At 36.0% G+C, this 12,782-nt stretch overlaps 1 protein-coding gene across 1 annotated transcript in view; it reads left to right on the forward strand.

Annotated features, from left to right (window-relative positions):
• LOC150079438 (activating signal cointegrator 1 complex subunit 2) overlaps window positions 1–12,782 on the forward strand; it is a 167,230-nt gene that overhangs the window by 76,006 nt on the left and 78,442 nt on the right. Inside the window, exons 10-12 of the mRNA XM_090383069.1 lie at window positions 2,908–2,988; window positions 8,076–8,150; window positions 10,348–10,510. Coding sequence (XP_090239195.1) covers window positions 2,908–2,988; window positions 8,076–8,150; window positions 10,348–10,510 — 319 coding nt within the window. The remainder of the gene's footprint in view (window positions 1–2,907; window positions 2,989–8,075; window positions 8,151–10,347; window positions 10,511–12,782) is intronic.

The following is a 12,782-nucleotide window of genomic DNA, read 5'->3' on the forward strand; positions in this document are numbered from 1 at the left end:
TGCCAGAGGTGAATTGAACTCTAGCAGTGAGTTAGATGATTTTGTAATAACTGAGAGGAATGTGGAGGAGAAATTGTTGAAGATAAACATAAAAGCGGCATCTGGGGTGGGTGGGATCTATCCAGTTATACTAAAGGAGGCAGCAAAAGAAGTAAGAAAACCCTTAGCCATAATTATGAGAAGCTTCTTTGGACCCAGGGGTGGTACCCATGGACTGGAGATGTGCAAATGTGACACCAATTCACAAAGGAGGATCAAAGGGCAACACAAGTAATTATAGACCTGTTAGTTTAACTTCTGTTCCAGGAAAATTAATGGAGGCACTGGTTAAAGAAGCACTGCAGGATCATCTAGCCAAGACTTCAGTTATAGCTCGAACACAGCATGGTTTTGTTAAGAGGAAGTCTTGTCTGACCGATTTGATTGGTTACTATGATGTGGTCACAAAGGAACTGGATGCAGGGAATAACTTTGATATCATATATTTGGACCTTAGAAAGGCTTTTGATACAGTTGCATATGGAAAACTGCTGCAAAATTGGAACAGTGTGGCATTGGAGGCAAATTGCTGCTATGGATAAAGGGATGGTTGAGTGGGAGAAGACAGAGTGGTAATCAATGGACACTGCTTTTTATGGACTAATGTTATTAGTGGAGTCCCTCAGGGTTCAGTGCTGAGTCCATTGTTGTTTTCTGTATTTATAAATGATATTGATGATGGTATATCAAGCTTAATGTCCAAGTTTGCAGATGATATGAAGGTTGGCAGGGTTGTTAAGGACACTACTGACATTATGCTGCTGCAACAGGATCTAGAAACGTTGAGCAGATAGGCTGAGAGGTGGCAAATGAAGTTTAACATTGATACATATAAAGTACTACATATGGGAAGCAGTAACCCCAGAGTAATGTATCAACTCTGTGGTACTACGCTGACAGTCGTAGAGATTGAAAAGGCCCTGAAGGTAATTGTGCAAGCAGATATGAAGTTTTCTGAGCAGTGCAGACGGCCTGCAAGAGTAGCTCATGGTGCCTTGTCAATGATATATACAGGAATTTTTCTAGCAGAGATAAGGATGTGATTATCCCCTTGTATAAGGCAATGGTCAGGCCACACCTTGAGTACTGTATACATGTCTGGAGGCCTCATTTTAAGAAGGATCTAGAGCTGTTGGAACAAGTATGGAGAAGGGCAACAAGATTAGTGAATGGAACCAAGGGTTGCCCTTACGAAGAAAGGCTTAAGTTTTGCAAATTACAGTGTCTGGAGACTAGGCACCTGCGAGGTGATCTGATTGAGGTGTATAAAGCCTTGAATGGTTTGAGCATGCTCAATGCTGATCGGATTCTTCCTCTTGCTCAGAATAATCACCTGAGAGGGCATAAATTCAAATTTAGGAAAGACAGATGTAGGATAGATGTGTGGAAGTTTGCCTTTAGCTGCGGATAGTTGGTTGGTGGAACAGACTTCCATCCTTTGTTGTGGAAGTTGATAGCCTAAATAAATTTAAGGCTGAGCTGGACAGGTATTTGGAACAAACGGAGGGTTGAAATCGGAGCTTTTTTTTTTTGTTTGTTTGTTTTTTTTTTAGCTGATGCTGCATAAGCTTGTTTTCTTGATCATATGCCTCTATTAATGCTAATGTGTATCTTGCATTCCTGAGATTCTATGATACGTATTGTATACGTTAGCAGCCATTTTAAAGCATTAAAATCATGTACTAAACATCGAATGGTCTGTACAATATGTTGTATTATAATGTATGTATATATGTACTGTACATACATATGTATTCACCTTTTACTCTTCAATATCTTCATCAGAATTCAACATTTTTCTTACTGGCTAGATTAGTTTATTAATCAAGAATAGTTCAGTATAATTATCATATAATAATTTTCTGATAATTATTGTAATAAATACATTTTTAAAAGTTTATTTATTTAAATGTTAAAGTTATGTTCACTATACATTTGGCATTTCGTTTTTATAAGGAACTATCTATTGGCGACTTTAAGAATTTTGAATGAATTGTGATGTTCGTAAACCCAGAGTTGCCTGTATACAACGCATGTATGGATGGTCAATACTGTATTAAAACCCATTTAATCTGTGAATTTCTTTTTTCCATACAAACTGGAAAAAAAAATAATAATAATTGTGTGACTTTAATGAAATTTGTGATGGCTTGACAAATCATTCTAAAAGAACTGAATATAAAATTTTATGAAATTCGTCCATTGGGAGATGTTATATGCAGACAGACTTGGCAAAGAGAATAGGTGCTAACAATGCATATATGTATATATATATATGTCCTAAGAAATGTTTAAAAAATATATCCCTGGTAAACGTTAGAACAAATTTTACTAATAAAGTGGGACTATATTGGAATTAATTGAGTCTTGACCATTGATTTTGATACTTTTTTTTTTTTTTTTGCTGAAAAATTGAGTTAAGTCGTATGTTGCAAGTTATTTAATATCCTATAACACAAGTTGTACCTATGTACATAGAGTTTGATCATAATAATGTTTGATTTCCAATAAACAGCAACAGATATTTGTTACTTAAAAATGTTTATTTTTTCCTGATTAATTACTAGACAAAATTTTGTGATTTCCTCTAGTGATTAAACAGTTAGTAAAACAATAAAATAAAATAGTAAGTGGAAATCAAAAAGGACATTTTATTGAAAAAATACAGTAAAATAAATATACAGTTTTTTTTTTTTTTGTTGTTGTCATCTCTCCTTGATATATCTAATAAAGTAATAACTTAGCTGTTATTTTTATATGAATTTTGTGACCATTATATGCTTGTTACCTAAAATCTTGTGATCAGTTTGTTCAGCCCTGTGTTGTTTTTATGTTTACATATATGATGTCCTTTTTTGAATACTGCAGTTCTGAAAAGGATCACACTGAAGAAGTGCCTGCATTTGAAGATTTCCTTCACACTATGACAGATGTTGTTATAGAAAAAAAGTAAGTCCTCACAGCTCAGTTTATGTATGTTTTGTCTCATTTTAATGCTTCTTCAGTGAGATTTCTTTTGACTTTTATTTCAAATTTTATTTAAATGAAACCATGTTGGGCTTTGAGCATCATACACAGAGGTGTCATGCCCAAAAAAAGATTTAATTGTTATTTATTATTTTTATCCATAACATAAGCATTAGCATTAGTAGAGGCATTTGATGCAAGAAAGCAAGCTTATGCGGCATCAGCCAAAAAAAAAAAAAAAAAAAACCACTTCCACTTCACCCCTCTGTTCGTTCAAAATACCTGTCCAGCTGAGCCTTAAACTTATTTAGGCTATCAACCTCCACCACAAGGGATGGAAGTCTGTTCCACCAACCAACCACCCGCTGGCTAAAGACAAATTTCCGCACGTCTATCCTACATCTGTCTTTCCTCAATTTGAATTTATGCCCTCTCAGGTGATTATTCTGAGCTAGAGGAAGAATCCCATCAGCATTGAGCATGCTTAAACCATTCAAGGCTTTATACACCTCTATCAGATCACCTCGCTGGTGCCTAGTCTCCAGACACTGTAATTTGCAAAACTTAAGCCTTTCTTCGTAAGAGCACCCCTTTGTTCCATTCACTAATCTTGTTGCCCTTCTCTGTACTCGTTCCAGCAGCTCTACATCCTTCTTGAAATGAGGCCTCCAGACCTGTATACAGTACTCTAGGTGTGGCCTGACCATCACCTTATACAATGGAATAATCACCTCCTTATCCCTGCTGGAAAAATTCCTGTATATCATTGACAATACTCCATGAGCTACTCTTGCAGCCCATCTGCACTGCTCAGAGAACTTCATATCTGCCTGCACAACCACCCCCAAGTCCCTTTCATTCTCTACCACTGTCAGTGTTGTACCACAGAGTTGATACGTTGCTCTGGGGTTGCTGTTTCCCATGTGTAGTACTTTACATTTGTCAATGTTAAACTTCATTTGCCACCTCTCAGCCCATCTGCTCAACCTTTCCAGATCCTGTTGCAGCAGCATAGTGTCAGTAGTGTCCTTGACAACCCTGCCAACCTTTGTATCGTCTGCAAACTTGGACATTAATCCCGATATACCATCATCAATATCATTTATAAATACAGAAAACAATAATGGACCCAACACTGAGCCCTGAGGGACTCCACTAATAACATCAGTCCACGATGAGCAGTGTCCATTGATTACCACTCTCTGTCTTCTCCCCCTCAACCACCCCTTTATCCATAGCAGCAATTTGCCTCCAATGTCACACTGCTCCAATTTGTGTAGCAGTCTTCCATGTGCAACAGTATCAAAAGCCTTTCTAAGATCCAAGTATATAATATCAAAGTTATTCCCTGCATCCAGTTCTTTTGTGACTGCATCATAGTATCCAATCAAGTTGGTCAGGCAAGACTTCCCCTTAACAAAACCATGCTGTGTCTGAGCTATAACTGAAGTCTTGTCTAAATGATCCTGCAGTGCATCTTTAACCAGTGCCTCCATTAATTTTCCTGGAACAGAAGTTAAGCTCACAGGTCTATAATTACTTGTGTCAGCCTTTGATCCTCCTTTGTGAATTGGGGTCACATTTGCACATTTCCAGTCTATGGGTACCTCCCCTGAGTCCAAGGAAGCTCTCATAATTATGGCTAAGGGTTTGCTTACTTCCTTTGCTGCCTCCTTTAATATAACTGGATAGATCCCATCCACCCCGGGTGCCTTTCTTGTGTTTATCTTCAACAGTTTCTCCTCCACTTTACTCCCAGTTATTTCAAGATTCTGTAACTTACTGCTAGAGTTGAATACACCTCTGGCATTCCCCTCGCTGAATAACTCCTCATGTGTGAATGTCGATGCAAAATATTCATTTAGTTTGTTAGCCACCTGAGCAGGATCATCAACACTTGACCCATCAATATCAAGTGGACCAATCTGATTCATCCCTTTCCTTCTAGAGTTTACATAACTAAAGAACTCTTTGCTGTTTTTCTTTGCATCCCTTGCCAAGGATTTCTCGTAATCTGCCTTCGCCTGCCTAACCTCCTTTGTAACTTGGTTGCATATCAACTTGTATCTATCATAGGCTTCTGTGTCATGTGTTAATTTGTTAAGTATCCCATGCATTTTTCTTCTCTGCCATATGCCTCATTAGTTCATCTGACATCCATTTTGGCCTAAACCTTGAACAATATTTCTTAGTTGGTATGTAAAGCCTAGTAGCTTCCAAGATAAGTTCTTTGAATGCTTCCCATTTTGAATTTGCTGTTGGTAACATCATCAGTTGGTCCCACTGTATAGAATTTAAATACTGTCTCAGTCCATCGTAGTCGCCTTTACGGAAGCAATAACCCTTCCCTTTACCCCTAATGGTAGTTACCTCTTTGAGTAAATCCCACTTCAGCACACTGTGATCACTGCCACCTAGTGGTTCATTTATCTGCAGATTCTTAATGCATGAAGAATCACTGCTGATAATCAAATCAAGAGTATTACTCCCTCTAGTTGCCTCCCGAACATGCTGATGTAGAAAACAATCATCCGATAAATCCACAAAAGCCCTGCTAGTGTGTGAGTATCCAGCCCCCAAATTGCAGTCAATATCTGGGAAATTAAAATCTCCCATTATAAGACACTCTGATTTACTGGCCCACTCTATTTCCCTGTACAGTTCCTTATTATACTCATCAGAGTCATTAGGCCTATAACACACTCCTACTCTCAATTTTGATCTCCCAATGTTTATGTCACACCAAACTGACTCCACACTGCACTGTCCAGCGATATCGACTGGCTTCACTTCCTTGGTTTTTATGTGTTTCTTAACTAATAGCATAACACCTCCCCCCTTCCTATCCTGTCTATCCTTTCTGTAGACGTTGTACTCCCCAAATTGCAGTTCCGCATCCCTTATATCTGTGTGACACCACGTCTCTGATATCCCAACAATATCTGCCTTCGATGTTTTGAGCAATACCTCAAATTCATCAAATTTATTTACTAAACTCCTAGCATTGGTGTACACGCAAGTATACCTGTTTCTATTCTTAGCTACCCTAACACAACCCATGTGTTTACTTGTACCACAATGGCTCCCAGCAGTCTCTGAAATACCATGCATCTTGTTTTTCAGGCTTCTGCTCATTCTAATAGAAACAGTGCAAGAATCTCTTTCACCTCTGCCAGTGGCTACTGTCAATCTATTGGTCTTTGTCTCCCCCCAAGCTAGCAGTTTTCCGATCCACCTAACACTGCCTCGATAGCATCAGCAGATATTCTTGCAACCTTTCTATTTAAGTGTATCCCATCCCTGTAGAAGCAATCTCTCCTGTTAACAAGTACAGTCCAGGCTGAAAAAAATTCTACCCCTTGAGCCTTGCACAATCTTTCCAGGGCCGAATTGATCGACAAGGCTCTCATCATATACTCCCTCCTATCGTGTCTGGGCAGAATTGCAGACACTTTCAAATTCAACCCTAATTCTCGGCTTTTGTTCAACAGTGACCTGTACTTGTTAAGTAATTCTGCCAGTCTCCTACTCTTAATATTATTAGTGCCAATTAGTGCCAACATGTTAAGTCATATTTTATAAATACCTGCTGGAAAAGTAATCTGAAACAAAGGAAGAAAACAAATGGATTTGAATAAAAGGGAAGCTGTTATGATAGATTAATTTTAAGAAAGATTAGAAATTAAGGTTATTCCAAATGGACAGAGTTTTAATTTTCAGGGGAAGAAAAACAGCAATTTGGTTTAGAGATTTAAAGATTGAACCTCCCATTTAAATCATGACTGATGAATATCCATCATGACTGATGGATATTCAAGAAAGTGTGCAAGTTAGTAGTGCATCTGTGTAGTGCAACAATTCTGAATTGAGGTGCCACAGGATAAGTAAAATCTCTACTCAGATTGATGGTAATTACTCTGTGTGCTGCAAATATGATCATCTGTCATCGTTCTGCTGTTTCACGGATCAGCGTAAGAAGCCTCGCTACCATTTCCTGTCCATGTATTTCTCTTGGTTGTTGATTTCACTCTCATTTCCATCTGCTACAAATATATCATCTTTAATTCTAAGGATGCTTTATGAATAAAAGTTTGAGAACCATCATGTAGTGGACACACATTCAAAACTGTCAATGGAAGGTTACTGATACACATAAAGGAAAAATTAAATAGGCACTGTGGTTTCTGAGGTTTATATGACAGTGTTCTCTCAGTGGTGATTGCATGGGAAGCCTGAGTATTTCCTAATGCCAGATTAGATTGCCACATGGAAATCCTGAATCACCAAGGTAGGTGCTATTCAGGTGACACATGTGAACTGTTTTTACAGTGCAACCAAATTCTCTACTCCAAACCTTCACACTTGTAGGACTATTAGAGGTCCAGGATATCCTCCATGAAAGGATTCAAGATACTAAAATGTCTAATGTACAGGAAGTGCCTACCCAAGTGGGAACCAACATGTGGGTTAAGGAGTAGCATCTCCACCATTATAGGAAAATAGCTGAGTCAGGCCAGCATAAATTAAAGTACTTCTGAAACATATAAGCAAAGAATATAATTTTAAAGCATAGTGTATTGTGTTTCTTAGTGACATTGATCATTTTTCCATTGCATCATGTGACACATGTTGATTCTTATTTACATTCAGAGAAAAGCCAGTTATAATTCATTGTTCTTCATGTTTAGAAAGTACTTGTGTGCACTAATTCAGATTGTGTGCATAGTCCCATAGTACATGCATCATTTGCTGCACAGTTTTATATGTAATAAAATTGCATTTATGGTTTTTCAAGCATGAAAGTAACTACTCAGATTACTTAAAAGTAAATAATGAAGCTCACTTAATTGTGTACAGTAACAGCATAAAATTTTCACTTGACCATATGTCAGTACGTTGACACGCGATCAAGTCAGATTTGTTTCAGATTTCAGATAGTATCAGATTTGTTTCTTCTCTAGCAATAGTAAAGTTAATTTGAGAATTTTTTCTCCCCAGAAATATAAAGTATAATGTTTTGATTTTTTTTTTTTTTCTAAAATGGAACTGAGGATTAAATTATTTTTCAGTTTTATGTGTGACTACCAGCAGCTTTTTCCTTTTGAAGAAGATTTAGAGATGCTGTCACAAACATCATTCATACTGTATCCTTTCACTTTTCACCAAATTTTGATGAAGGTTTATGTGCATAGTTTCTAGCTCAGTTTTAACTGCTCAGTTCAAGCTGAGCATGCGAAAAAGGAAACTGGAAATTGAACAGGCTGATTTTGAAACTGAAAATCACGCAAATTAAAACTACAATTTGAACTGCACAGTTAAAACTGACTATGAATGTGAGTGCAGTTAATTTTTTACAATTATCAAAGCTTGAATTTTTTTAACCTATCTATTTCATGAACAATTTTCTAATGCATTGATCTTGTTAATTTTATTGAGTTTTAAAAGCTTAATGTTTGTAGACGTGCTGTGTTTGTTGGTTTAGCGGAAAAAATGAATGGCTTTTGCAATTATATGTAATAGCTAATATGTAAAATCAAGTTCGCAAATTGTTTTTTGAGAATAAAAACATGAAAGAAGCTACTTATGAGTGGTTTACCCAAAAACTGAAAGAAGTAGAGTTGAGTGCTGAGTCAGCAATTTTTTCTTTTTTTCGTTAAAGATTCAAAAATTTTGAGGGTAGCAGCCAATGTTAGATATTCTGTGTTTTGAGTATTATGATCTACAAGTATTGCAGATCATAGTATTTGGAATATTGCAGAAACTGGCTGTGTAGAAAAACAATATACAACTCCTGTTCTAATATTTTTAGTAACTATAATACTCTTAAGTTTAAGGACAAGATGTTAGAGATATTCAGAACAGTCTTACTCTTTGTTATACATTTTAAGCCTAGTGTGACTAGATGTTATTGGTCACAACTTAGACAAAAATTACTCTTAAAGCCTAAAACTGGAACAGTGAAAATTGTCATGTTTAGGTAATATGTGCTATAAAAATGAAAAAGAAATCTTTATGAAAGAAAAAACATGGTTCAGTATGTTGTAAGAGTGATTACATTACTATATTTGAAAAATAATTAAGCATTATTGCAGTAAAATAAACCTGGCGTCAAAGTTTTTACACAATCATATTTTAGCTTGATAATTTTACACATTAATGTAAATTTGTCGAATTTACATAACATAATTTTTACCTTCAGATGGTTTCACTCATCTGAATATAAAAATTGATTTTGCATACTACAGTTAATTCTTTTACATAAAATTTCATTACCATGAGATGTGTGCTGAAAATTAATGCCTCTTATTACATAACTTTTAAAGGAACAGTGATAGATTAAAAGAAAAAACAAAACGTGTAGATTAAGTTTAATTTGATATATAATTTTTATATAATTGCCTCATCAATTTGATAAATTTCTAGTACATTTTTGTATGCCATTCAAAAGGACGCCTCCGTAGCCAGGTGGGCAGGAGCAGCAGTGCGTAGCACATGCTTCTTGATTAGACCGGGGTTCGAGCCCGTGACCACCAGATACGGAGGATGCGGAAATTTCTTGGAATGACCACCGCATATCCCTGGAGCAATATGGCCTTAGTTGCTAATGCTCCTAAAAACCAAATAACAACAACAACAAGCCATTCAAAAAAATTCTTTCAGCTAAGTGACCTCTTCACAGCTTTCGCTTCTTCACTGGAATCATATCTATTGCCTCAGATATGTTCTTTAAGCTTTGGGAAGAGGGGAAAAAAGTTGCTTTGGGTAAAATCTAGGCTAAGGGAGGATGCAGAACCTCTGTTGCATAGCTGCAGTGAGATCACACTTGTATTGATGCAACATTGCTGTATTGTGAGCATTACTCATTTGATTCTTTTTTGAGACCATCCAGTATTTCAGCATTAACATACTGAATTGATTATGGTCCCCCTCCTCTATTTATTAAATTTAAATGATTATTCTCTTTTCCCAAATATTCAGTGTCAGTAACATCCAGAAACTCAATAACTGCATGCTCAAAGGTGTTTCCATTTAAAACAGTGTAACTTGTAAATGAACAACCATCAAAGAAATGTTGCTATACACTTACTAACTAAAAAACTATTAGTTTTTTTAATTCCCAGAACTTTCTTTTGCATCCAGTGCTGAACTTGAACTAAGAGGCATTCCTTTTCAATCCACCCTTCTATAAATAAAATGTTAAATTTTGGAATGATTTAAATGTTGAAATTAGAATAATTAGATGTTTGGTCAATACTTACTTTATTTGGGAAGTAAGGTAATGCATAAATATGAAATATGTAAAATTATAATTGGTCCATCTTTTGCCCTTAACATGATCAGTGATCCTACCAGAACAGACTACATTTTGAATAGCATCTATTCATCTTTTGAACTTGTTAATCGTATACCTCCATGTTACCCAGCACCATCAGCTACAGGTTCTATTATTTCTAATTCTGCTAAACAACGTGAACAACAAAAGGATTTATTTCCACATTTACAGGTTCGTCATATTCTTTCCAGTTTGTTTTGTATTTGTAGCTGCATAAATTTATATTGATAATGGCATTGAGTTATATTGGAAACTCAGTTTTGCAGTGTATAAACCTTAGTCATTATCTTAATATTGTCATGCATTATTTTAGCTAAATATAATTTTTGTTGTTATACAAGGTGTGGCAATAAAGTTTCCAGATTGATGCTGTTGCAGTCATGTTTGGTGGGTTTGAAAATAAACAAAAGTAGTATGTTGTAGTTCAAACTTCCTCCAACATATGGTGGTACAATGATTGTCCAGTAGGCTGCAAATAACAGGTTAGTATTAATATTCCATGTCATGATTGTGCAATGGAACAACAAATTAATATAAAATTTTCCTTTAAAGTGGAAAAATATAACATGTGAAGCACATACATGAAGTGCATTTCTTGGGTGAGGCCACAGTTTTGAGAGAAAGACAGCTGGTTCTTGTTGCACGACAATCCATCCACCCATTCTGTTGTTTATTGTTTTGAAGATATTTCTGACAAAGCATGTCATTATGCAGATCTTCTGCCATACACCCACATCCATCCCAATATAACACCAGTGTATTGCTTCCTCTTACCTAAGGTGAAAACTGCCCTCAAAGGAAAAATTTCAGGATTTTGAGGACATAAAGAAAAATATAACTGCCGAACTGAACATCATCTTTTTGAATGCTTTCACCTGACTCTTTTCAGAAACTTTTAGAATGGCATAGCATTCAGTCAGTTGGTGATTGCTTTAAATAAAAATAAACCATTTTTGAGCACCTTCACTTTATGTTCTTTTTATTGCACAAGTCTGGGAACTTTATTGCCACATCTCATATATAGTGTGTATAAAAGATCTTTTATAAATTTCTGGATGCAAAAATAAAACAAAGATTGAACCTCCTCAATGTTGCATCCTTATGAGTATTAAATATATGTTAAATATCGGAATATTTATGTCCAGTGTTTGAAATTTGCATTATTTCAACATTTTTAGCATAGTTAAATATGCTTTTTTTCGGTATTTTCTTTTACTTAGCTCATACTATGCAAACATACTAAACATACTATCTGATTGAGTGCTACTTTGTGCACAGAAGGTTACTTCTTCTGGTCACTATTACTGCTTGATGCTTTGAACCATAGTTATTCCAGTCATGACACTGGAATGACTGTAAATCATCATAATCAGAGACAGATTATCATGGAAGGGAAGTGGTAGCAGAAAGTGGTAGCAGAAAGTCAAAATATTTACATGAGAATGTTCAGGTACAGATTTTCTGATAACACTGTCAGAATTTTCTTATTTCTCTTTGTCATTGAATCATGGTCTCCTGTTTGTAGAGGCTGGCTGTGTTGAACTAATGTCCAACAACTCCTGTTCTGATATTTTTACTGAATATAATACTTCAAGTTTAAGGGCAAAATGTTAGGGACATGTGAAACATTCTGGACTTGAAACTCTCTCTTTGTTAACAAATTTGATGTATTCTGCTTATTAGAAACTTGGCCTTCTCACGAAACTAATAATCTTATTGTTTCCTAATGTAGTTAATTAGTTACATTAGGAAACTAATTAACTTCCTAATATTAACCTACTTTAGTAACAGTCACTCCACCAGAAGTGGTGACACGATAATGTTAGCATTAGCATCAGTAAAGGCACATGATGCAAGAAAGCAAGCTTATATAGCATCAGCCAAAAAAAAAAAAAAAAAAAAAACCTTCTAATTTCACCCATCCACTCACTCCAAATGTTTGTCTAGTTCTGCATTGAATCTATTTAAGCTATCAACTTCTACGACTGCTGGAAGTTTGTTCTAGCAATCAACCACACGCTGGCTAAAAGCAAACTTCCACACATCTATCCTACAACTGTCTTTCCTCAATTTGAATTTATGCCCTCTCAGGTGATTATTCTGAGCAAGAATAATCCACTCGCTCCAAATGTTTGTCTAATTCTGCCTTGAATCTATTTAAGCTATCAACTTCTACAACAACAGATGGAAGTTTTTTCCAGCAATCAACCACACACTGGCTAAAGCAAACTTCCGCACATCTATCCTACAACTGTCTTTCCTCAAATTGAATTTATGCCCTCTGAGGTGATTATTCTGAGCAACAGGAAGAATCCCATCAGCATTGAGCATGCTCAAACCTTTCAAGGACTTGTACACCTCAATCAGATCACCTCCCAGGTGCCTAGACTCCAGACACTGTAATTTGCAAAACTTAAGCCTTTCTTCGTAAGAGCAACCCTTT

The sequence above is a fragment of the Mastigoproctus giganteus genome, chromosome 10, assembly GCF_048544385.1.
Source record: "Mastigoproctus giganteus isolate SK-2022 chromosome 10, ASM4854438v1, whole genome shotgun sequence".
NCBI lineage: Eukaryota > Metazoa > Arthropoda > Arachnida > Uropygi > Thelyphonidae > Mastigoproctus > Mastigoproctus giganteus.